The following is a 26,395-nucleotide window of genomic DNA, read 5'->3' on the forward strand; positions in this document are numbered from 1 at the left end:
CAAGGCCCATAAATGTAGGACAATGCAATGTGAAGTCCCAGGCTGCCACTAAGAAGCTCTTTTGCTATGTCTTCTATAAATGTGTTTTAAAAAAAATTCAACTGAGTAAATTTTAAAGATCTTATTTTTTAAAGTAAATTTGTTTATTTATTTTTGGCTGCGTTGGGTCTTCATTGCTGTGCACAGGCTTTCTCTAGTTGTGGCGAGCGGGGGTTTCTCTTGCTGCGGAGCACAGGCTCTAGGCGTGCAGGCTCAGTAGTTGTGGTTCGTGGGCTCAGTAGCTGTGGTGCGCGGGCTCAGTTGCTCTGCGGCATGTGGGATCTTCCCAGACCAGGGCTCGAACCTGTGTCCCCTACACTGGCAGGCGGATTCTTAACCGCTGCACCACCAGGGGAGCCCCTAAAGAGCATATTGACTTTATTCAGTGATTCATGTATTGGGCAGCATCCCATCTAGCAGATAGAAAGGAGCTCCGAGGAGCTGTACAAAATGAAAGACTTTTATAGGCAGAAGGGAGCAGGACAAGGAAGTTATACTAGCAAAATTGTTATACTAGGTTGGGACAAGGTCACTTTCCTTTAGGGGGTCTATCAGGCAAATGACCTCACTAGTGCTGACCAGTGATTCCTCATTGACTGGTTTAAGATTCCATTTCTGGGAGAGGCTGAAACGGTTACCTAGTTAGGTCTGGGTTTTGTGACGTAGGATTTAGCATAGGTGACTCCATCTGGGGCCAGTTGTCTTGTTTTTAACAAAGGTTAGGGTCTTCAGAACTCCAACCTCAGACATCTTCTAGTTCCATATACTGTCTCTGGGAATCTCACCCACTCCCTCCCACTCCCTTGACTTCAGTCATCACATATGGCTCACACTTCTTTCCTAAGCTCTAGCTGAGATGAGATTCCCTATTCCTAATCGACAACTGAACTTCTGCACCAGATATTCATACTAAACTCATTATGTTTCCACCCAGACTTACTCTTCTTTTTCTTAACCCCAATATAACAGTATTGTCATGTACCCAGCTGCTCAATGAATGAATCTCGGAATGTTTTTGTCAGTCTTTTCCCTGATCTCATTCAAACTGTCACTAGAATCTTTGTAGTCTCTATTTGAAAAACTTTTTTCCTTCCTTCCTTCTTTCCTCCTTCCCTCCCTTTCTTTCTTTCATTCACTCTTTCTTTCTTCTTTCCTTCCTCCCTCCCTCCCACTCTCTCTCACTCTTTCTCTCTCCCTTTCTTTCTTTCCTTCCTTCCTCCCTCCCTCCCTCCTTTCTTTCTTTCTTTCCTTCCTTCCTTTCTTTTTCTTTCTTTCTTTTTCCTTCCTTCCTTCCTTCCTTTCTTTCTTTTTCTTTCTTTCTCTCTCTTCTCTCCTTCCTCCCTTTCTTATCTCCCTTGTCTAATTTATCAACTGTTTTAGCACCTAATGTTATAGGTACTGCACTAGCTGAGTAGGATACAACGGTAAATAAAATAGCTACAGCCCCTGAGCCACACTCATAGCTTACAATCTAGTAGGAAACACAGACAATTAAGCAAACATAATAGATATACATGTGATAAGTGTTCTGCTGTGGGACATCCAAAAGGCTTGAAGACTTAACTAAGGGCTCAGGAAGTCCCACTATGCACAGTGATATTTCAGTTGAAATATCAAGGAATTAAAGAGGTAAAGGGAAGGAGCAGAAAGAGGAGTGTTCCAGGAAGGGAGAACCGTATGTGTAAAGACTTGTGGGTACTAGTCAGCTGGAGAGCTGGACAGGTCTGAGGGATGTCAAGCAGCAAGAATGAGGAAGGGTGAGAAAGGAGGCTAGAGCAGGAGGCAGGGTCTAGCTCTGGAAGTCTTGGAAGCCACGTAAAAGCGTTTGGACCGCTTCCTGAAAGCACCAAAAGGCCACTGAAGCAGAGGAGTAATAGGATCAGATTTTCATTTTTGGAAAATCACTCTGGTGAAATGATCTGGCAGAGAGCAAGACTGAAAGCAAAGGAAAGCCATTTGGAAACTCCTTAGAAAGCTCAGGCAGGAGATGAAGGTGGCTTAAAGTAAGGAGCAGAGAGAAATGAATGTATTTAAGAGAGATTTAAGGGAAAGAACTAACAGGACTTGGTGATGGACTGGATGTGGGGACGAGGAGCTGGACAAATCAACCTTTCTGTCTTGGGCCACAGGGTGGAAGGTGATGCTACTTACGACACAAGAAATAGGGGAGGGGAAGTGCATTTGCTGGGTGGGAGAGGAAAGTCTAGTTTAAAAAAAGGCAGTTTATGGGCTTCCCTGGTGGCGCAGTGGTTGAGAGTCCACCTGCCGATGCAGGGGACACGGGTTCGTGCCCCGGTCCGGGAGGATCCCACATGCCGCGGAGCGGCTGGGCCCATGAGCCATGGCCGCTGAGCCTGCGCGTCCGGAGCCTGTGCTCCGCAACGGGAGAGGCCACAACAGTGAGAGGCCCGCGTACCGCAAAAAAATAAATAAATAAATAAAATAAAATAAAACAGAGATCTCATCAGGTCATTTCTGGCTTCATTTGAAAAGCTCTGATTATTCCTTCAAGGAAATGTTAAAACATGACCTAGGAAGGAATTTCTGTCAATATCCTGAGCAAACAGAAACAGTTACAGCAATTTGCTCTTTCCAGTCATCATTTTCACCTAGAACAGAAAATCCTCAGGATTACTTTTAATTGAATAAATACATAAATAGTATCTTATTTTTCCATTATAAAAACTACACATGTTCATTTTTCTTAATTGGAAATTTCGAAAACAAAACACTACCCAATGTGTAACTGCCAAAATAAATCTGTTACCGTTTTCATTTTGTTCCTGTGCATATTTATCTTTACTAGTCATTATTCTGTATATACAATCTGTATCCTTTAATTTTAAAACGCACAAAATAAATAGTTTTTACATCATAATTGACTCTTACTGAGGAAAATATTTAGTGAGTGAAAATTTAAAAAGGGAGAAGCAACCTGTAGAATGAGAGATTTTAAAAACTACAAATTGTCGGGCTTCCCTGGTGGCGCAGTGGTTGAGAGTCCGCCTGCTGATGCAGGGGACACAGGTTTGTGCCCCGGTCCGGGAAGATCCCACATGCCGCAGAGTGGCTGGGCCCGTGAGCCATGGCCACTGCGCCTGTGCGTCCGGAGCCTGGGCTCCTCAACGGGAGAGGCCGCGACAGTGAGAGGCTCGCGTACCGCAAAAAAAAAAAACAACAACAAACTACAAATTGTCTCATAAGGATGACGCTTACTGTTATCATTACCGTTCCATCCCATTGTGTCCTTTGTGACAACATACTAGAAAGAAGGACCTTCACAGAGGTAGGAGTCACACGGCCCTTTACAGGGTTAGGAGGAAGAAGGGCTATATTCAGCCCCACAGACACGAGGACAGGAGGTAAACCTGCTACCAGCTTCTGTGAGAGAAAGGATCAGAGACATGACTTCAAGAACTTTGAAAGATTCTGGGACTCTTTCAACGTTCTCAGGCTCATTATTTCAGTTACCCTGTTTCCTCAGAGAGATAATAAGTAAAATCCTGTAAAGAAAAAGAGCTCGCCTTCCTGAACTAGAAGATACAGGACTGGGAAAGTCTATCCATATCTTGTCAAGGGGGGCAAGGAGCAGAGTAGAAGAAAAGGGCTAAAGAGGAGCAGAGAGCAGACAAGAGAAAATGGGTCTAGGGGTGGGATCTGGGCTAAGAGTAATTGTCCTGGGACGGAAATGTTGAAGGATCCCTCACAGCGGATGAACTTGCAAGCATGCCATGCTGGCCCTCTGCCAAGTCTCACCCAAACAGCAGCCAGCCATCTCCAGAACATTTGTGCTGCTGCTTCTTTGCTGAGGTTGTTTTTTCTGACTCATTTAGGCTGCCTTTCCCCATCTCTCTGCCATCTTCCACTCACTCCTTAATGTTCTGATGAAATGTCCCAGCTTCTCTGAAGCTCTGCCTGATTCTCCCAATGCTTTCTCTCCTTCAACTCGCAGCACCAGCATGGTTTCCTCTTCGCGTCCCTAAACCACTGTCTTTCACAGGCCTCACCACACTGTACCTTAGCAATGTGTCAGGTGCCTCGGCAGAAAGACACACTCCTGGAGGCCAGGATCGGCCTTCTTCCGTGTCTCTCTCACCGGCACGCACATGTAACCTGCAGGTAATAACTATTAACATTTGAGGAAAGACGGGACAAAAAGGAAAGGGCAGTCGTATGATGTGCTCTTGCTAAAGGAGGTAGAAACCTCTTTCAAGAACATTCTGCTCCCTTTGTGTCAACAAAGAGGAGGAAACTGGCATTTATGGAGCCCGCTGCTATACGCATACACACCCTTTCAGTGCTTTACCACTCAAATCCTCAAGCCAGCCATGTCAGTAGGAGGTAAGGCTCCTGTTTTAGAGAAAAGCAAACTTAAGTTCTAAGCAATTAAGACCCTGCACACAATGGGATTCTGAAGGCAAATCCACTCTGACTTAAAAGATTGGGCTGTTTTCTGTTTCACTATATGGCAAAACAGAATGTCAGGAGGTAGCCTCCCTGAATTGCTTTACATGAGAGTTTATAGGCTAATGTCGTGGAGTCAAAGATCAGTTACTCCAAGATTATAAAATAGTCTAAAACATGTGTCCAGGAACTCCCTGTATGGTATCCAAGGTTCAGGAGGGAGAAGGTGAGGAAGTCAAGCTGGAACTTTTCTTCTGCAGTAACTTTTGAAATGGACACCAAGTGAGTGTTTGCCACAGCCGGTGTTCAGCTTTCCCTCATGCTCTCTGAAGCCTCTTACGTTTGGGCCTTCCTTCCAGTTCCCCCTAATTCTTCAATAATTTTCATAGCTCAGTTTGTATAATATTTAAAGACTTTTTTCACAGGGTCCTAATTTTCCTTTTAGAAAAGCTACTATATGGATATCATCAACAAATACCAACTGCAGTCAAAAATAACAACGAGAAAACTAACATTACAACAAAATCAGGAGAAATAAATTGCGGCTGCTTTTCTATAACCATAAAATTTCCATCAAACGTTGAAACTTCTAATTCTTTGTCCAAAGTGCCTGAAAATATACTCCCTATACTAGCAGTTGGGAGACTCAGACAATAATCCCTCCTTAATCTGTCTCAGGTGCAGGTTTCTACCACCATCTTTATTCATTTGAATAAAGAGGGCCTAGACAAGCTGATCTCTAAACACTATCTTATTCTAATATTCTTTAATCCAATAACAAAATGAGAGGTCACTGCTTTATGACTCACTGGAAGTTTCTTGTTTTCCACATTCTCTCAGTGAACATGCATTAGTTATGTAATCAGAAAAAAATTAAAACTAAATAGTACACAATCCCAAACATTTCCATAAATGGGTTCCCTGTAACAGATTCAAAAAACGGTACCTGGAAGTCAGACAAAACAACATGCTTTTCAATGGCACTACCAGTTTGCATGGCTTTAAACATACTTATAAAGTTCCCTGGCAAAGTCAAAACCTCCTTTTCAAACAGGAATAATAAAATCCACCTCCCTGGGGCTTCCCCGGTGGCGCAGTGGTTGAGAGTCCGCCTGCTGATGCAGGGGACATGGGTTCGTGCCCTGGTCCGGGAAGATCCCACATGCCGCGGAGCGGCTGGGCCCGTGAGCCATGGCCGCTGAGCCTGCGCGTCCGGAGCCTGTGCTCCGCAACGGGAGAGGCCGCAACACTGAGAGGCCCGCGTACCACAAAAAAAAAAAAAAAAAAAATCCACCTCCCTGCAATTTCCCTTTGAAATAATGTGTTGCTATAAATGGCAAAGATATAGTCTTTGCTAGTTTGGTCATTAGGTATGACCAAAGCATCCATAACAAATACTGTGGGGAAAAAAAATCAATCTGTCTACAAAAGTAATACACAAATTCAGAACAAAGGCAAGAAAAATATTCACTAAGAAACACTGGACAGATAAACTGAATGTTAGAGAAAATGTGCAGCATGGCAAAGAATTTCCATATTGCAATTCAGGCAACTTCATAGCAAGAGGTTTGAGAAAGGATACAAAATAATGTAATATAAAATAAAGATGAGTGTCATTATATCTGATGAAACCAAATATTTCATAGCCTTAGAACTCCTAGGCCGCCATCGCTACTAGAAACAGGGCACATTTAGTTATCAAATTCCCTGCTGCCACTACTTGCTGGGGACACAGGCAGGAAAATTTCTGGACACACTGTTCAGCCCCTCTACAGATATTAGATAATTATTCTGGCATAGCAACATGGTATATTTCTGATGTGACACATTAGCAATCTGCCAGGGCTCAGTTCAAATCATTAATTAACAAAATTCACACATTCTTTAATTTTGGCAATAAAATATTCACAGCATCTCAATACTAAATAATTCAACAAACATTTACTAAGCCTATACCAGGAGAAAACTAAGCCCATTAATTACAAGCCTCTAATTAATAGATGGTATGAGATACAAAGGATTATATAGAATTATGTAATAACAATATGTGTAGAGTCCTCCTTAGTGAGTATTAAATGTATGTTTACTGATTTCAAAATTAAATGCTATGAAAATTCAGGAAAAAAAGGCTGGGAAGAAATTCAGAAAGAAATTTCTAGGGCTTCCCTGGTGGCGCAGTGGTTAAGAATCCACCTGCCAATGCAGGGGACACGGGTTCAGGCCCTGGCCCGGAAAGATACCACATGCCGCGTAGCAACTAAGCCCGTGCGCCACAACTACTGAGCCTACGCTCTAGGCCCAGGAGCCACAACTACTGAGCCCTTGTGCCACAACTACTGAAGCCCATGCGCCTAGAGCCTGCGCACTGCAACAAAGAGTAGCCCCTGCTCACCGCAACTAGAGAAAAGCCCTCACGCAGCAACGAAGACCCAACGCAGCCAAAAATAAAATAAATTTATTTAAAAAAAAAAGAAATTTCTAGCTTGGAAGAAATGAATATGGTTTAATTTCATTATGTAAATTAATCAAGAAGTTAAATTGGCTTAATGAAATTTACTTCAGAAGATACTTCCTCGTTGGAAGTTCATTGATATTGGTATAATTCTGATAAAATGTTTATATTCATGAAAGTGGGTCAATACCTGTAAGGATAAAAAGAACAGGAGAATGTATCTTTCAACTTTCAAAGGGACTCAGGAGGTACATCAACTACATGCAATGATCATGCTTTGTCTGCATGCTGACTGAAACAAACCAACTGTAAAATGACACTTTGGAGATAACTGAGGAAAACAGGGTATCAGAGTATATTAAGGGGTTATTATTAACTTGTTAGGTGTAATAATGGGATTGTGATCATATCAGAGATAAAAACTGAGCTACTGTACGAAAAATGCATTATGTAAAAGAATGATGTATTAAAAGATAACATATAGATAGTATGTTCAATACAGATAAAACAAGATGAACAAAATGCTGATAATTGTTGAAACTAAGTTATGGGTACAAAGGAGTTCATTATATACCCTACTTTTTATAGAATATATTAAAAAATTTCATAATAGAAAATTTTAATATGCCCTGTACTCTGTATGTAAAGCATAGTTCCTGGCCTCTTATAAGCACTCAACATAAGTGAGCTATTATACACTATTGTTGTTGTTGTTGTATTACTAGTATAAGAGTTAGTGAGGTATGGCGAAAAAAATGCATGAGCTTTGGAGATCTGAGTCCTAACTCAATCATTAACTAGCTATGTGATCTTGAGCAAATATTTTAACCTCGAGTTTCAGTCTGCTTATTTGTAAAGTATGGAAAATAAAAATATTTATCCCAAAGCCTTGCTGTAGAACTAAATGAAATGATTTTTAAAAGTATATTGGAAATTGTAAAACATAACACTTATTACTATTTTTAATCCTTGCTCATAAGAAATTTGTAATTCAATGATAGATGAAATTAAAAAATCACAACAACCTTAAGAGAAAGATGGATTAGATAGTGATAAAATACTATAAACGTTCAGAGGAAAACAAGATTATTTCTATTTGGGGGCGTCTAAGACAGGCCTCATAGAGGAGAAAAATCCGAGCTCCTGAAAACTGTAGGATTTTCATAGGCAAAGGTGAGGGGAAGAAGCACCATATGAAACAAACAATATGAAAAATGGCTGGGAGAACAAAAGGGCATAGTATACTTAGGGAGGCTAAGAAACTCTGATCTGGAAGAACTAGAACTATACAAGAAGTTTGGAACCAGGTCATAGGTTGTTTTGAGTGTTTCCCTATGAAAGAGATTTTATCTGATAGGCAAGGGGGAGCCACTTTCAACTTTTAGTAGGAAAATATTCATAAAATTAAGAGTTGCTTTCTAAGATTTATCTCACTGCTGATAGATCAGAAAGTGCCATGGAATTGGAAAGAGTACCTAAAGAATCAGTACTCTAGAAACATAAAGCACATGAAAGTCAGACAGAGAAGGCCTCCCCTATGAAAATCAGCCAGAGCTGACTCTTTATTTTTTAAGGAAGACAAAATATATTAGAATTTTGGTAAAGGTAAAAAATATAGACTGTGGAATACAAGGACAGCTTAAGTATAAATATTTCACCAGAGTGCTATTATCCGGTAAAATGATACAAAGGACTCGCTTAAAATGGAAAAAAAAACAAAAAGCTTGACAAATCTGGCAAATTATTGGACTATATTCATGTAGAAGTAATTGTGAAGTATTAGTTTTGCCTCATTAAATATAAATTAAATTTTGATGACTTGCTTTGCAATTTGTCTAACATCAGAAATCAGGAAACAGTATATGCAGATGATCAAATTTTCATTTCTTAAAACAAATACGATATATTTAAAAAATAATTCTTATGTAAGGGGGGTACCTGAGCATTTTAGAACGCCACATTACTAAAATATTTCTTCCTTCAACCTCTCAAAATGTAAGTATTCTTATTCAGAAACAGAAGTTTATTCTTAAGGGTTTTTTTTTTTTTGGCGGTACGAGGGCCTCCCACTGCTGTGGCCTCTCCCGTTGCGGAGCACAGGCTCCGGACGTGCAGGCTCAGTGGCCATGGCTCACGGGCCCAGCTGCTCCGCGGCATGTGGGATCTTCCCGGACCGGGGCACGAACCCGTGTCCCCTGCATCGGCAGGCGGACTCTCAACCACTGCGCCACCAGGGAAGCCCTCTTAAGAAGTTTTTAAACAACAAAAACATTATGCACCTATAAGCTCAATCTATAACCCAAAATATTCACAACAAATACTTTGTATATCAAATAGAATATAGCTTTGCAAATCAAAAGAAAATAAGATATGGGGAGGAAGAAAGCTTATTCTTGAGTAGAGTTGTGACAAAAAAAGCATTACTGGCTTGAAAGTAAATAGCCATTTCTCTTTTTTCCCTGTCAGTAAAGCTGAAATAAATAGAAAGTCATGCTATGATTCTTTTAAAAAGCCAGCATGAAACTCCTAATTGTATGAAAGGTACATGTGATGTTGTAATTACAGTAAGTAGAATATAATGCATGTAGCAGCATACTAAAGTGGTTCTACGACATGAAGCATTGTATACTTAGGGAGCATCAAACGTGTAATTTCAGGGCACCCTATCCCTTTTGGCTGACAGGCAGCAATTCTGCTTCATTTACTGGAGGGTCGATGTGCTGTGCCATAACATCCCACAAAGAAAATTGAAAAGATTAAACGAAATAATTTTATTTCACCAAAAGAAGATGTGGCCTACTTTATTTTGCTATGGTAAGTGATTTTATAGACTTGTTTTTAGCTTCCCAACTGTTATGAAACCTTGTCTAATGTCAAAGATTCTTAGAAAAGATAGTATTACATGGAAAGAAAAGATGGGATTTGGCTCAATAAAGATAATAAACCTTGAGATACCTCAAAATCAACACTTATTCCCTTTTATTTCCTCATTGTAAAAGTTGCTACTGGTAACAGCAATCTTTCAAAACATCTCTAAATTGACAACTTTGCCTATTGAAAAGTTTCTTTCATGAACTTCAGCCAGTTTTTAGTTTGCAAACAGAAGGATGGGTAAACTGTATCAATCTATAGACAGTTTGTATTAACAGCATTCATTACACTTTATTGTATAATTATAACAACCCACTACTGGCTTCTCTGCCAATATTTAATCCCCAAAGCTTCAATTCTAACTGACTTGTTTTTTTGTTTTGGGGTTTTTTTTTTGAGTAGTCATCATATAATGTTTTAGAAAGAGAAAAGGAGCCTGATCAATTGCTACAAATGGTTTACTTAGTTTCAAACTAAATCATGTAACTGAAATAGGTGTTTTCCAGATGGTTGTCACTTTTCATTTGAGGGAAAACACCAGTGACACTACCCGGTGACAGCTGAGCATCAGTAGACCTTAACTTACCAGCTGTAGCTTCACTTCCTGGTCTTTTTCTTTTTTCATTGTTTTGGTTCACAAGACGGATAAAGGGTGAAGATGAGAAGGTGTGTAAGATATTAAGGTACTGAAATACCACTGATAAATAAAGTAGGGTGTTTTCAAAGGTATCGACAGAGGACCTGAGTTACTATGACTGCAAAAGTACACACTCCTGAAAAAGATATCTCCTAGATGATCAGGACTCAGAGGAAAGCATGGGGAAAGAGAGCATATAACTGCATACCAGTCCTTAGAAAAACACATCCCTGTGGGGTACTTGCTCTCTGCATTTGCTAGCAAATACTACAGGTGGCTCCTTCCCCCTCATACAACCAAATGGAAGCAATCAAGGGTCTAACCGTAATGACCCTTATGCTAAGTGAAATAAGCCAGATAGAGAAAGACAAATACTGCACGGTATCATTTATATGTGGAATCTTAAAAAGAAAAAAAAAAGGTTGAACTCATAGAGACAAAGTAGAAAAGTGATTGCCAGGATCTGAGCAGTGGAGGAAATAGGGAGAGGTTAGTAAAAGGGTACAAACTTTCACTTATAAGGTGAATAAGGTCTGAGGATATATTAGTTATATATATATATACATATATATATATAAAAGTTATATAATATATATATTAGTAATATATATCATAATATATATTATATATTAGTATAACATGGTGCCTACCGTTGATAACACTGTATTGTATAACTGAAATTTGCTAAGACAGTAAAACTTAAATGTTCTCACACAAAAAAGGTAAATATGTGAGGTGATGGATATATTAATTAACTTGATGGGGGGAATCCTTTCAGAATGTATGGTTATATCAGATCATCACATTGTACACTTTAAATACATTTTTTTTGTCAATTCGACCTCAATAAAGCTGGGAAAAAATATAAGTCTAACCATAGAATCTTGTTCATATCTTAACACAGATGTTAGTTTTTGAAAACAAGTTTGAAAGGAACTGAAGTTGGCTAAAGCACTCAGAGTTTCTATTTAGATTTTAACCAGCCACCTTAAATCCAATTTTCACTCGCTGACTTGGTAAATATAAGTATGTGCAAAGTTATATCTCATTTAATTAGCAAAATACTAATTAGCACTTAATTATTATTAGAAAAATTCAATAATTAGTGTTTCATTATTCTGTCCTAGTGATAATGCTGCCAGTCTCTGATCAGATCCCATCAGTAATATAATCATACCCAGCTGTCTGGGCCACTTAAGTATTTTCTCTTACTCCCTAGATTCTGTCTTATTCACTGTTTCCCTCACCAAACAGTTGCAAATTTACTGAATAAAAAATTTAGTCAATTTGTCTTAGAATCTCCTGAAAATAAACCAAGTAAGCCTAAATTTTAAATTCATATTACTTCTAAATCATTTTGGCTACTCATTAGAAATTTATTCTAGGCAGTCCTCTAAAATATATTTGTTGAATGTCTATTGTATGCAAGGCATCAGGGAGGTTGCAAAAATAACTAAGACTTATCAAGGGGCTCTCTCTTTTCAGTAGAGAGGTGGCAGGTGGACGCATAAGTCTGACAGAAGTCAAAAGAAATCTAGAAATGACGTGCTGTAAGAGTTCAGAGAATGAGGCCAAACCTTCAGGCTGCAGTGTTCAGGAAGACTTTATTAAAGAAGCATATTATGGAATATTACAGCCAGGGGGACCTTAGAAAACACCCATTCCAATCCTATCATTTTATAGATAAGAAACAAAGAAAAGAAAAAAGACAAAGCCCTTTAAGGAGGAATAGCAATCTATCCAATATCACATACAGAGTTGAAAAATCTGCACAGGAAGATAGATCTCTGGGTTCCCAGCTTTCTGCTTTTCCACGACACCATACTGCCCTTTGAGATTGGAAGGATTTCAATAGGCAAAGATGGGAGAAAGAAGAGAGCACGCTGGTGACAATCAAAGGCTAAAATATAACACTGATAAGAAGGTATCTGGAAAACAGAGTGTTTATCTGAGGACATGAATTCCAGGGGAGAAATGAGACACAAGGCTGCAAGTGGAGTGGGATGAGACAATGGAAGACATCAAATGATAGCCTAAAAGACCTAGACTTTTTCACTAGCTAATTTCATGGACACAGGTAGCAGAACTTACTTATAAAATCTAAGACCATCAGTGTCTTAGAGGTTTATAATGAAAGGATAAAAAAGCTTTCTGCCATGAAAAACGCCAGCTAAGTGTAGCAAATTTATAATGAATACAATCTCCATTTTTCAATTTTTCTGTTTCTCCAAAGTGGAGGCTGCCAGTCTAGGGGTAAAAGAAGGCAAGACACTGATCTGCTGATGACAGGCAGGGTTTGTGACAGCATTGACTGACAGACGACGTTTGTATGAAGTCCCTGCCTCCTGCCTTGCACCTCCTGAGCATCTTTTGCAGGCTCTACCCAGAGGTTCCTTAGGCAACTCTACACAAGCCTGAAAACCAGTGGGATCTCCCACCCTCACCGGATGCTGGGGGTCCCCCCATGTATGTGTAGAGAGGGAGCTGCTCTTCGCTCTACCCAATGCCTAGCCCTTTGTCCTAGTGTCTTGTTCTCTTCTTTGGGACTTGAAATTGACTAGAGGTAGCATACTGGATTTCACATCGACATTTGTATAGCACTCTAGAGTACTTTCAAAGCACTTTCATAGCCTCTTTTTAATTTATCATAAAGAAGAAGCAATCCTCTGCTTCACCTCAGCCCTCATCCTGTATAGCTCTCCCCAGCCCCCAGGGGTTAGAATGTTCTCCCTGTCTCTCTGGTTACTGGCTAGGCTCTAACTTTAACCTTTCAACCTAGACAACTCTTGTGAAACCCTGACTCTATTATCTAACTCAAATGTAAACCCTGCCTTTACCAGGAATCTCCTTCTGTATCCCACCCACTAAACCCCAAGGACATCAGTATCATCTAGGATATTTCAAAGCTGCTTGAACATCATAACTTGACCCCTAGGGGCCTTCCTTTTGAAAGCCTGCTCCTCAGCAAAAATTATTCCTCAAGCCCCAGCTCTGTGTATTCTTGGTCTACTTTCTTTGCCTACTCTCTTGGTCTACTCTCTGGTCTGCAGCTGTTGAGATGCCAGCAGACTGTGTCTAAGGCAATTCAAATACCAACAGAAGACCTGAAAAAGACACACTGAGTATACCAGGGTTTAACGACTTATAAAAAGTTTGTGAGGTACTCTGGGCTATGAAGCCATCATTTTGCAAAGTGAGATGACAGTCATCAGTTTTCAGAGTCAGATGAGAACTTGACCTCCTGGGCTTCAATATCAAGTACTGAATACTGGACTGTTAACTGATCTTCAGCCTCCCACTCTGGTACATAGACTCATCAGGACTTTTTAAATAGTGAAAAATGACCATGGATCAGCAATAAGCAACCTTAAAACAATTGTTAAAAAAAAAAAAAAGACCATGAATACTCTATTGCTCACCCTTTAATTCTTGTTCAGAAAAAAATAAAACAGAGTATTAAAGTCCTTTTTAACAACAGAGTGACCCACAGATTTAATTCTAACTGAGCACCTATCATGAGCCAGGGACTGTGTGAAGTGCTTTCCATGCATTATTTCATGTGACCCATACATTAGCCCAACAGCGAGCACATGATTTGCATTCCTAGGTTAGGTATCAGGAGACTGAGCCTCAGTAAGATTAGCAATTTGCCCAAAGTCACAGCCGTCTATGAAAGAGTTGCAACTGGACCTCTAGCCAGCTAACATCCAAGCCTGTGAACTCAACCAGTAAACCACTCAATTGGCCCTTTTTTATTAAAAAAAAAAAAAAATTGTTTTGTAAGTTTGAGGGACTAAATAAAGAATATGTATTGTTTTAATAAGTTAAAAAACAAAAAGACCAAACTTCTTCTGAAAGCTTGTTATCCTTAATTTCAAACTAATTTAAAAAACCAAAGGTGCTGTTCATTATGAGTCTGTTAATTTCACTGAGGAAAATTATCAGAAGCCTCTAGATATAAAATGTCTATCCACTCCCTCCATAAACACATTCAGTATCTACTAGGTAGCAGCAAGCACTGTGCCAGGAACTGAGGACACAGAGATGAGCAAGAGAACCATGGTCCCTGCCCTTGACGGGCATATAGACAAGTTGGGAAGACAGTCATTCTACACGTAAACACAGTGACATATGATGAGTGTGATGATGGAGAGATGGAAGGAAGTTATGTAGAAGCAGGGAAACCTAAAAGCTACGGACAAGGGAACATGTCCCGGAGTTAGAGAAAAGGGGTGTGGGAAGGGGACTAGGAGTGCTCCAGGCAGAGAGAAGAGCATGCGCCAAGGACCAGATGGGAGATAAGAACTGAAAGAGGGGGCTTCCCTGGTGGCGCAGTGGTTGAGAGTCCGCCTGCCGATGCAGGAGACGTGGGTTCATGCCCCGGTCCGGGAAGATCCCACATGCCGCGGAGCGGCTGGGCCCGTGAGCCATGGCCGCTGAGCCTGCGCGTCCGGAGACTGTGCTCCGCAACGGGAGAGGCCACAACAGTGAGAGGCCCGCGTACCGCAAAAAAAAAAAAAAAAAAAAAAAAAGAACTGAAAGAAGTTCAGAGTGGCTCAAGCTAACACCAAATGCAGGAAAGGAGGGAGCCAAGCCTACACCTAAGGGCGATGGGGAGCAAATTTAAGCAAAAAAAGAGAGACTTAGATTTTATTTTCACAAGTATCAATCTGGCTGCAGAGTGGAGAGTAGATCACAGTGGAAGTAAGGTTGGGGTGAAGCTATATTAGGAAACCACGGCTGTAATCCAGGTGATAGGTGATGAGGAGCTGGGCTAGGGTGACAGACGTGGGAAAGAAGAGCAGATACGTATAAGGTAATTCTAAGGTTTAGAAGGTAGAAGACCCTTGTTGTTTAATTCAACAAGTCATTTAACTGGGAAAAAAAATCATTTCTAAAAACGTACTCCAACAAGGAAAAGAAACTTACTGCTTTTAAACTGCTACTATTATTTATTCATTAGTACCTGAGTTCCAGCCATAACTCACCTGGTTCCCAACCAATAACAGGTGTTCTCCAAGAAGAAAGTCTTTGAGCATATCTTCCATCACTGTCATGTGCTAGAGGAAAAACAACTGGAGGTTAATCGTGTTTTGCATAATCAAGGTGAAATAAGAAAGTTAACTATAAAGATATCTTCATGGAAAGTAAAACATCTATTATAATAGACAATACTCAATTTGATTATGTAAAAAAATTAAAAGTAATGCTGTGGTTATAAATAAGTTATATAACCAACTTGGTCACTCATATTGAAAACCTGAAATGGTCCCCCTTAGCAAGACTCAACCACTGACCAATACGTACTTCAAAGAGTTTTTATGATTCAACTCAAATATCTTTCAGTTATTGTACTATGCAGTGTTGGCTTATAATTTAATATAATATTTAAATTAACACTAATGCAAATATACAAAGGCTTTCTAAAATAATTGGAGATTTCCATGGAACATTTTACATTGACTTCTTCTTAACCATTACCTTCAAAGTATATATAGCTTTAGAATTAAAAGTATATTATTCACTTCCATATTTTTAAATTCAAATCATGACACAATACAATCAAAGAACAAGATTAAAGCTGTTCACAATAGGCACAGAGGAAATTACGTTGCTCTTTTGTATCTTGAAAAATAGGACAGTCATAAGTAGGTCACAAAGGCTCATCCGGGAGTTGAAGGGAGAACTATATCCCAGAACAGTTAATGTCCCTATTACTTTCTCTTGGTTTTCTGTATCAAAACAATAATGGTCTCATAAGTACTTACTGTAGTTCTCTATTTGTAAAAAAGGCAAACTGACCTTTTCTATCTCATATATGCTGCAGATATTTTTCTAGTTTGCCACTCACTTTTCTATTTTTAACTTGGTTTATGAATTTTTTGACATCTAGAATATTTTCCTTTTTCTTGCCACATTAAGCAAGGCTTCCCTTCAGAGTTTCTTTTTTAGAAAAATTGAGAAAGTTTTTTTCCCTCCTTCAAGAACAGATGGGTATTCCTTAACGTTTATCTTGGAATTTTAATTTGCAGATAAACCATGGAACTGGAGTTTTAACAAGGTTTGAAGTAGGGTGAGCTATTTTGTTCATTCTGGAATACGCTTTAGAATAAAAAGAGGTGTTATTAATATGCTGGAACAACAAATGTAAACAGGGACTATCTTAAGCAAATGAGGGAGGGTACATGGTTATCCTAGTTAAAGGGGAGCCCTGGAACATTCTTTTTTTTTAAATATAAATTTATTTACTTATTTATTTTTGGCTGCGTTCGGTCTTCGTCTCTGCGTGCGGGCTTTCTCTAGTTGCAGTGAGTGGGGGCCTACTCTTCGTTGCCGTGCACGGGCTTCTCATTGCAGTGGCTTCTCTTGCCATGAAGCACGGGCTCCAGGTGCACAGGCCTCAGCAGCTGTGACGCACGGGCTTAGTTGCTCCACGACACGTGGGATCTTACCGGACCAGGGATCGAACCCGTGTCCCCTGCATTGGCAGACAGATTCTTAACCATTGCACCACCAGGGGAGTCCCTAGAACATTCTTTTAATCTGAGTTCTAGTGATAATGTGGTCTGTAGACCTCGTCCTTCTAAGTAAGATGAAAAATCAGTGCCAATTTCCAGACAACATTAAGTTCTTCCAGAAATACCTGGGCTAATATGCATGAAGAACAGATAGGAAAGTTGGAATAAGCACCTAGAGAGCAGGTAAAAAAGCAATGTAAACACTGAAAAATAATCTAAACTATACTTGTAGTCTTCTTAACTTTTTCTCATGTCCTTCTACTTCATGCCCTCATTGCACCTAACTTATTCAAGTCAACAAACATTAGCTAAGGCTAAGGTCACGGCCTATATAATTCTTTCCTTAACCTCTTGTCCCACTTGGTACCATAGACAATTTCTTAAAAGTCTTCTCTCCGGGCTTCCCTGGTGGCGCAGTGGTTGAGAGTCCGCCTGCCGATGCAGAGGACGCGGGTTCGTGCCCCGGTCCGGGAAGATCCCACGTGCCGCCGAGCGGCTAGGCCCGTGAGCCACGGCCGCTAAGCCTGCGCATCCGGAGCCTGTGCTCCGCAACGGGAGAGGCCACAACAGTGAAAAGCCCGCATACCGCAAAAAAAAAAAAAAAAAAAAAAGTCTTCTCTCCCGGTTGTCTCTCTCTCCTGATTCCCTCTTATCTCTCTAACAATTTCTCTCTATGGTCTTTTGTATCTTCTTTAGGTAGCAGTTCCTTAAATATTGATTTTCTTCCTTCTTTTGTTCTCTTTCACTACCTTGTTACATGCTTTCCTGGGGGGTCACAGTATAGGGCAGAGCAGTTTCTGCCTACTTGTACGTGGGCATCCAACGGGCGAGGGAGGGCTATGTTCAGAGCTGCGGACCCACACATCAGCGCTCAACGAGTTACTTCTGACCCTGCTCTCCCTAAATCCTCTCATCCACTCCATGGCTTCAACCACCAACTTTACACTGATCTTCAACAGCAAGACTTTTCTTCTTGACTCCAGCCCCGTATTTCTGAGCAACTATCGAACTATGCTAGCTATTTCCCAGTCTCCTCGAACTCATCACATCCAAAACTTGACTCATTCCTTTCTCCTCAGCTTCATTCTTTATCCTGTACTTCTTATCCCAGTTAATAGCATCATCTTCTAAGACCCGACCCTATCATTATCATCTTCTTGCCCATCTCAGCTGGCCCTTATCAAAAGCCAATTAAACACCAAGTCTAAGCTACTTAGCCACCTAAAAGTCCACTGTATCTATCCATTTCTATTCCATCCCCACAGCTTTCATCTAGGTTTTTATCATGTCTGGCCTAGATTTTTATCAGCCAGTGTGGCATCTCTGACTTCAGTCTCTCCTTGAGTCAATGTGCTCTCCACAGCACTGACAGTCACTTCTCTGTTCACAATCATGTCACTTTTTTCCCCCCCCAAATTCCTTAAATTACTCCTAACACCTTCGGAACGAGGGTCACTCCTTAGTTTCTTGACGTAGTCTCAGTCTCATCCCCCATCACTCTCCTACTGTGTGTTCCAATCACGGGCGCAATGCAGAATCTTTTTCTCTTCACTCTTCTGCTTACTTTTCCAGCAGACTATGTGCTCCGCGAGGAAGCCTTTTTGACTTTCATCCAACACAAAGTTCCATTGACTCCACCTACCTCCTACATAGCCCTGCAATGTGTCCCCTCCACTCTGTCCCCACTACCACTGCCTTCGTTCAGATCCTTCATAAGGTTCACCTGGACTATCGAAACAGCCTCCTAACTAGTCCCTCTCTGCCTTTGTTCCAACTCATAGACAACAGTAAAGAATGAATGCAAAGTTAACAAAAGTAGAAATGTGCTTCCAAGTTTTCAACGGCTTCCTCACTTCTGAATAGCTTCCAAATTCCTCAGTTAGCAAGGTCCAGATAATCTGACCTCTTAACTCATCAGCCTCATCTCTTGTCACTCTTCCATTTGAATCTCAGCTCTGGCCATGACAATTAATTAGATGTAGCTCCCTGAATAATCTACACTCTCACATAGCCGCATCTCTGCAAATGCTAGTGTCTCTGCCTGAGACTCTCTCTCAACGTTGCCTAGTGAACTCATTTTCCAGGATCATTGCAATCTGGGACCATCACCTCATCAATGCTACCACGGTAACCTGTGCGTACTTCCATCATGCTCTATAGTAACAGAATCTGGCAACTTGAGCCCTGGAAAAGAGAGAGAGAGAGAGAGAGAGAGAGAGAGAGAGAGAGAGAGAGAGAGAGAGAGAGAGAGAGAAAGAGAAAGAGAGAGAGAGGGAAAGAGAGAGAGAGAGAGAGAGAAAGAAGAGAGAGAGAGAGAGAGGGAGGGAGAGAGAGAGAGAGAGAGAGAGAGGGAAAGAGAGAGAGAGAGAGAGAGAGAGGGAGAGAGAGAGAGAGAGAGAGAGAAAGAAAGAGAGAGAGAGAGAGAGAGAGAGAGGGAGAGAGAGAGAGAGAGAGAGAGAAAGAAAGAGAGAGAGAGAGAGAGAGGGAGAGAGAGAGAGAGAGAGAGAGGGAAAGAGAGAGAGAGAGAGAGAGAGACAGGGAGAGAGAGAGAGTGTGTGTGTGTGTGTGTTTTAATTACTGTATTAAAGGCTTGACACATGGTAGATATTTTTTAAAGGTTTTTCAAATCTAAAGCTCATTAGGCTTAAGAGGCTATTAATCTCTCTTTCTTCCAATTTCTCCTCCTTACTGCAAGTGTTAAGGTGGCTTGACTGAGTTCTGGGGTTTTTTTCCCCTTCTCTTTTTTATCTCTATGCTGTTTGCTACATACGTTGTTATAACTAAAAGTTATTACATTTTGGAACATCTTAAGCCTTTTTGTAGAGCTTTTAAGCTTTTTATGTAGTGCTATGATGTTTTATTACCACCTTCAAGCTTATTTCTTTTAGATGTTAGATGAAAATTCCTTGATGAGCCCACAAGATATTAAAGACGCAGTACTGCATTCTATTTGGGCTGGACTTGGCTTCTCTGAGGACAGTGCTACCAGTAATTCTCTGTCCTGTGTGAAATGTTTAGGCGAAGTCACATCTGGATCTCTGAGGACTGGAGCTGTTAGGGCACCGATCTATAATTCCTTCATGACAGATATAATAAAATAATACTCCTAATTATGAACATTCAAAATCTTTTTCCTTCTTTCAGGAATTCACTCAACACATATTTATTCAACAGTCACTATGTGCCAGGCACTGTGCTATTTGCTAGAGACACAAAATTAAAATTAAAACAACAACAAGGCTTTATCTTAGTAGTGTGGAAAACATGTTTTAAAAAATCAATTACAACACGGTGTGGCAAGGGGACCACAGGGTATAGAACAAGATGGTATAAAAGCACCTAAATACTCAAGAGGCACTGAAGACCACTGTTTCAAAGGTGAAGTGCAACATAAAACACAATAATAATACGCAATAATAATATATGCAACAAAAGCAAATTTAATCAAGCCACCATTCCTAGAATTGGTACAGCTACAATTTTTCATTAATGGTTAATTCATAATGCTTTATGAAGAGAAGGTACGTTTGGAGACAGGCTGCAGAAAACCCCTCAGGGCCACTGTGTAAAGTTCACAGCAGCCCTGCGGTCCTCAACGTCTATGTCACAAACACCATGGCAACAGACACTGTGTTCAAGGGTACAATGGCCCTCCCTGCTACTGAATTTCCTACATTTTTATACGCTGGGAAGTCTTTTCAACCTTTGTTGCCATGGAGTTTTTCAAACTGTCACTTATGACAAAGTTTCCTGATTCTTATTTATTTATGGCTGCGTTGGGTCTTCATTGCTGCGTGTGGGGGCTACTCTGAGTTGTGGTGTGCAGGCTTCTCATTGCGGTGGCTTCTCTTGTTGTGAAGCAGGGACTGTAGGTGTGCGGGCTTCAGTAGTTGTGGTTTGCGGGTTCTAGAGTGCAGGCTCAGTAGTTGTGGTGCACGGGCTTAGTTGCTCCGCAGCATGTGGGATCTTCCCGGACCAGAGATCGAACCCGTATCCCCTGCATTGGCAGGCGGATTCTTAACCGCTGTGCCACCAGAGAAATCTCCCTGATTCTTTTTTCTTTATGCCTTCCTACTACATGAACAGAGTGTGATACCATAAATGCTTGAAAATATTACATTTTCCTTGCCATCATGTTTTTGTCTTTGACAGGCAAGATTCTTTATTCCTTTGTGTCTTATAAGTAACCTTATTTTCTGTTCATTTGTCCACTGCTTGTATAAGAGCATTAATGCTCTGGAAGAAAAATAAAACCAATATTAGTTAATGGCCCATAGAATGAAGAATATAAAACAAATTCAGGTTATGCCTTTTGCTATGTCATAGATAATTATAATCTGGACAGATTTCAAAAACATTTAATCAAGACTTTTCCTGAGAAAGAAGAATTTGCTGAGATACCTTTTATTGTTAACATAATGTAGGGATATACATTCTGTTACCCATTGAACAACAAAGAGGATTGGGAAATAGCAGATAAAGAAATTCTTTAATTTACTTTAATTCTCTAATTCCTTAATATAGTGAAAATGGTAAGTAGAATTTCTTCAAACATAATTTGTAAATGTAGGATTATTATTTACATGCAGAATAGTGACCAAATATTAGAGAAAATTTTAAGTATGGTTTTTATTATAAAATAAATACATAAGCACTTCACAGAAAATCTGGAAAAGAAAAAATCTTTTTATATTATGGGATTATGGGTAGTTTTCTCTGGAAAAAATTCTTATTAAAGTGAACATCTATAATAAAGCTTTCTGGGTACACACTTATTTCTGTGTCTTAGTGGAAGCTCATAATTATTGGTTAGTTTACAAGTGGAAAATTACCTATCCTCCTTTCTTAAAGAAAGATAAGAAAAAGTAAAGACTAGAAAATTACTAGGAATTTTTGGGAAAAGGAAAGAAACGTGAGGAAAAGAATGCATAGGACACATCCCTTTTTGAATTACTTGAAATGATTTAACAGGAACGCAAAAGAGAAGATGAATATTAGTGCCTTTTGTTTTTAATTTAATAATATATTTATTTTATTTATTAAAGTATAGTTATGTCTGCATTTAAAATTTATTACTCTAATCATTGGAGCAACTCTTCCAATTCTCAAGTAACTCTGGGAAGAGTTTATAATTTTACAACGACTTAATAAAAGATGTTTTGACTGTCACCTCATTCTGCATCATCTGAATTGAACTGAGCAAATTACAAACATAAATATCAGTTTCACTTGAATTGGGGTTAATTACCACAATGTAAGAGGGATATATCCACGAATGCAAAGTCATGCTCTTACCTGGATGTTGTCATAGAACAGAACATCAGGCACTTTCATTTTCTCATGGGCATTATAGATCGGTGTACTAACAGCTCCAATCCTCAGAGATCCAGATGTGACTTCACCTAAACATTTCACACAGGACAGAGAATTACTGGTAGCACTGTCCTCAGAGAAGCCAAGTCCAGCCCAAATAGAATGCAGTACTGCATCTTTAATACCTTGTGGGCTCATCAAGGAATTTTCATCTAACATCTAAAAGAAATAAGCTTGAAGGTGGTAATAAAACATCATAGGACTACGTAAAAAGCTTAAAAGCTCTACAAAAAGGCTTAAGATGTTCCAAAATGTAATAACTTTTAGTTATAACAACGTATGTAGCAAACAGCATAGAGATAAAAAAGAGAAGGGGAAAAAAACCCCAGAACTCAGTCAAGCCACCTGTATGAGCTTGTTTGGTCAGAAACTCTAAAATACATACATTTGAAAGCTCAGAAGTACCTTGAATATAATTTTTTTAGGACCCACCCATTGAAAAACCCCATAGGAGAGTCCCCTAGAGCTCTAGCTAAAGATATAGATGAACCAACTGACCCCAGACCTCTCAAATTACTATTTTTAGGAATGGTCCAGGAGATCTGTACTTCCAAATATGCACCACCGGTGCTACAGTTATTCTGTGATAATAATTATTGTATTGTCCCCTATTTGCTTTAAACAGTTGGTCTAGGATAGAATATGAGCTCCTTGAAGCCAGGGAACTAAGTAATAAATTTATGTCAAGGTACATATCTCACATGTATTCCCTACAGAAAGGAGATACACATGCTCACTACCTGACATATTCCAAGATCAATAATAATAACATAATAGTAGTAGTTGTTGTAGTAGTACTGACCATAATAGAAGCTATCATTTACTGAGGACCTTAGCTTCAGCTCATTGTTTTCTCATATAATTTCATGGAAATCTCTTAACAATAAGACAAGAATTATGAGGAAGCTAAGAAGAACATAAATTAAATAATTTGCTTAAAATCACCCAGCTAGGATGGGTAGAGCTAAAAACAGAATTTAGTATAGTCCGATATTCTTTCTGCAATGTGGACTCTAAATAATATTCCATCCTGCGGAAATACCCGAGCAAGCAGGCAGACAATTACAATGCCTTAAGCAACTGACCCATCATTTTTTCCTCCTATTTCAAATAAGAAAATTGCTGTTTTTGTGTTAAACATTTTGAAAGACAAGGAGAGAAAGCAACATTTGCATCTATGGAGTACCGTGAACAATTTTGAGCTAAAAATAATTAAACTGTCACCCTGTTTAATCACTGCTGAGTGCTACACATTTGCCAAAGCACAGCAGACCTCTCCCTCCAATAGTTCTTTGCCATTTTCCTTCTATTCACAAGTTCTATAGGGAAGGAAAACATGAACTGCTGTGCTGAGAATTTACTATTTATTGACTACTTTCAGGTCTCTGAAATAGACCCAATATAAAACTGTAAAGGGAAAGACCAGGATTGTGTCAGTGAATTTACTACATACTTGTATGTTGAGATGACACACATGATTTCAGGTTCAAACAGCATTTGATACCATCTACAGTTTAGTTTATGGAGGATATCTATTCAGTACATTTAGTGCTTTAGGATGACTTAATTCACTTAACTAATGTTTATTGCTAAAATTCCAGGCTAGAAAAGGGAAATGAACTCAGAGAATGGTGATGCTAGTACTTCCCTGGGAGAAAGCTGGCTAGCTGTCTTCTAAGAAATCTCATAGGATGGCATTATTTTGGTAAATTTGTCAAGGCCTTCAGTCTGGTAGGCTCAAAACTCGATTTTATCATTATGACCGAGGGCAAACCTAACTCTCAGGAGAACATTAAAGACATATATTTTGATCTATACATAAATTCTGATATATAAAACCAGAACTGCAATATTACATTGCAGTGAAAACTGCAAATTTCATAGAGACTATATGATACACTTGTTGCCATATCAGCATTTTATATGGAGGGAGCCTTGCGTGGAAAGCCAAATCCTCATCAGAAGGTTTTTCGGTGAAACTTATCCTCTGAACAAGGAGAATGAATTACATGAATTCTCTACAACAGAGATGATATTAAAACTGAATGGGACCAGATGAATCAAAAGTTGCTTAACTTAGGCTCCTTACCTCCTATGCAAGGCTTAGATGGGGACTGCTAACACTGGCCTGTTGCCAAGACTAAACAATCTATAGTCTGAATGATGCAGTCTTTCTTTGGATACGTTAAACCATTCAAGTAAGTAATGTTCTGAATCTCCAAACCCCAGAGTTATTCTGTCTCTTTGAGTTGGCTCTGCGTATCTGTACCCAGATCCATCAGTATGTTGAATTTATAATTTTACTCTAAAAGAGTCACCTATTTCCTTAACGTCAAATTCTTATCTCGGTGTAGCCCCGACTATTAAAAACATCTATAAAGAGAGCCACAATAAGTCCCCCCTTTAGAGAGTGATCACACATTGGATATTTTGATAAGACAGGTAATTACCCTCAAAAAACAGAGAACCTTTCATTGTGCTCTAAATGAAGAATAGGGTACTTTTACAGGAAGATCTAAACTTCCCCAAAACTCTAAATTACACTTATGGCTATCAAGAAGAAAAGTACCACAGAAGACAATACGGGTGGAAATGAAAGGAGGAAGAAGGCATGAAATGGTACTCTGAATATTAGTTTAGTCTACATCAACCTAGAACAGTTTCCAAAACATGCCCTGTAGGACACTGGTAGTCCCCAAAATGTAAATGTTGTGCAAAGAAAACAGATTGCTAGAACCTGTGGTGAAATATACATTTGGAATAAAAGGTAAAACAAAATTACATGTTTATTTACAGTAGGACTTCTCTGAGCCTTTAATATATTCATGTCAATTGCAACTCTTGGGGGAGGAACTATATCTGGTATCTGGAAACTTTTTTTTTAAATAAAAGATTTATTTTTTCAATGCAATACATAAAACAAGATGGGTAGAAACCAAAAACATTTTTAATTGAAATTAAAATAATAAACAATACAAATGCTTAATAATTATTATTTCACTTAAAAAAGAAACAAATCAAATACTTACATTTGTAATCCTCCAATTCTGGCTCCAGGTTATTATCAGTACTTATCTCTATTGTAGCATCCGCCAGATTTTTTTCTAATGCTGACCTTGCAAGGCTTGGTAAAAACCTGGAGGGGTGGGAAGGATGGATTGATAAAGTCAAAGCTTTCTGTGATTCCCAAATATCTTTTGACACTTAGACAGAAAGACTCACTCACTCTCTCTCTTACTAATTATAACCAATTAAGGATGATCAGTCTTGATCTGTGAAAGCTAGATAACAAAATATTTCAGAAAAAATATAAACTTCAAGTATGTGTGAAGATGAAGTATGTCTGTTGAATCGCCTTTAATAAAGAAAACTAATGTGTAATTAGCAGTATTTGTTTATATACAACATTTTGCAGGACAAGAATGAAAAAAATTTGCTTTTTAAAATGGATTTAGTATACCTCATACATCTTATTTATCGTTTAACTGGCTTTTCAAATTTTCTTAAATAGATAAAACAACCATAATTTAACCTACTTCAGATTGGCAATCAAAAATTCAGATTAGTGGAGGTGGATTAATGAGGTTTTCTTTATTTTCTAATACAAATTATTAGATGACTTTAAGATTATTCACCTCGATTTTTCCTTCCATTTAAAAAATATACCTGTTTATCTATTCTATATGTATGTTGTCAAAACAACTATCTTGGGAGTGACAGAGGCATTCTTCATTTACAATTCCATTGTATGAACGTCATGGGCTTAGAACATGAAAACAGAGTTTCCCTCACACATAAATAAAATTATATCCGGAATTTATGATCACAAGTGAGCGCACAGAACTGCTTTTTAATCCACGGTTGCCTGCACTATATTACTATAAACTAACCCTATGTTTCAAATAAACATACTAAAAACATACACTTCTAATTTAGGTTTTCCATAGCTCTAAATCTTTGGTGGTTCGCATAGCCTTGAGTATAAGCTTTAATAAAGGCGATGTTGGTGTGATGGAAATCAGAAGAAAGCTGGAGTAGCAATTCTTATATCAGACAAAATAGACTTTAAAACAAAGACTATTACAAGAGACAAAGAAGGAC

At 39.1% G+C, this 26,395-nt stretch overlaps 1 protein-coding gene across 3 annotated transcripts in view; it reads right to left on the minus strand.

The window, feature by feature from the left end:
• Positions 1-26,395, minus strand: part of VWA8 (von Willebrand factor A domain containing 8) — a 364,128-nt gene that overhangs the window by 192,292 nt on the left and 145,441 nt on the right. For all 3 annotated transcript variants that reach the window (XR_016388682.1, XM_022574923.2, XM_022574922.2), the window contains exons 18-20: positions 25,324-25,430; positions 22,217-22,323; positions 15,392-15,463 (exon numbers count right to left, since the gene is read on the minus strand). Coding sequence is in view for 2 of the 3 variants with exons in the window: in XM_022574923.2 (XP_022430631.1) it covers positions 15,392-15,463; positions 22,217-22,323; positions 25,324-25,430 (286 nt within the window). In the remaining variant the exon portion in view is untranslated. The remainder of the gene's footprint in view (positions 1-15,391; positions 15,464-22,216; positions 22,324-25,323; positions 25,431-26,395) is intronic.

This window comes from Delphinapterus leucas, chromosome 18 (genome assembly GCF_059928025.1).
Source record: "Delphinapterus leucas isolate spDelLeu-1000000601 "Yukka" chromosome 18, BTC_Dleu_Yukka2, whole genome shotgun sequence".
NCBI classification, from domain to species: domain Eukaryota; kingdom Metazoa; phylum Chordata; class Mammalia; order Artiodactyla; family Monodontidae; genus Delphinapterus; species Delphinapterus leucas.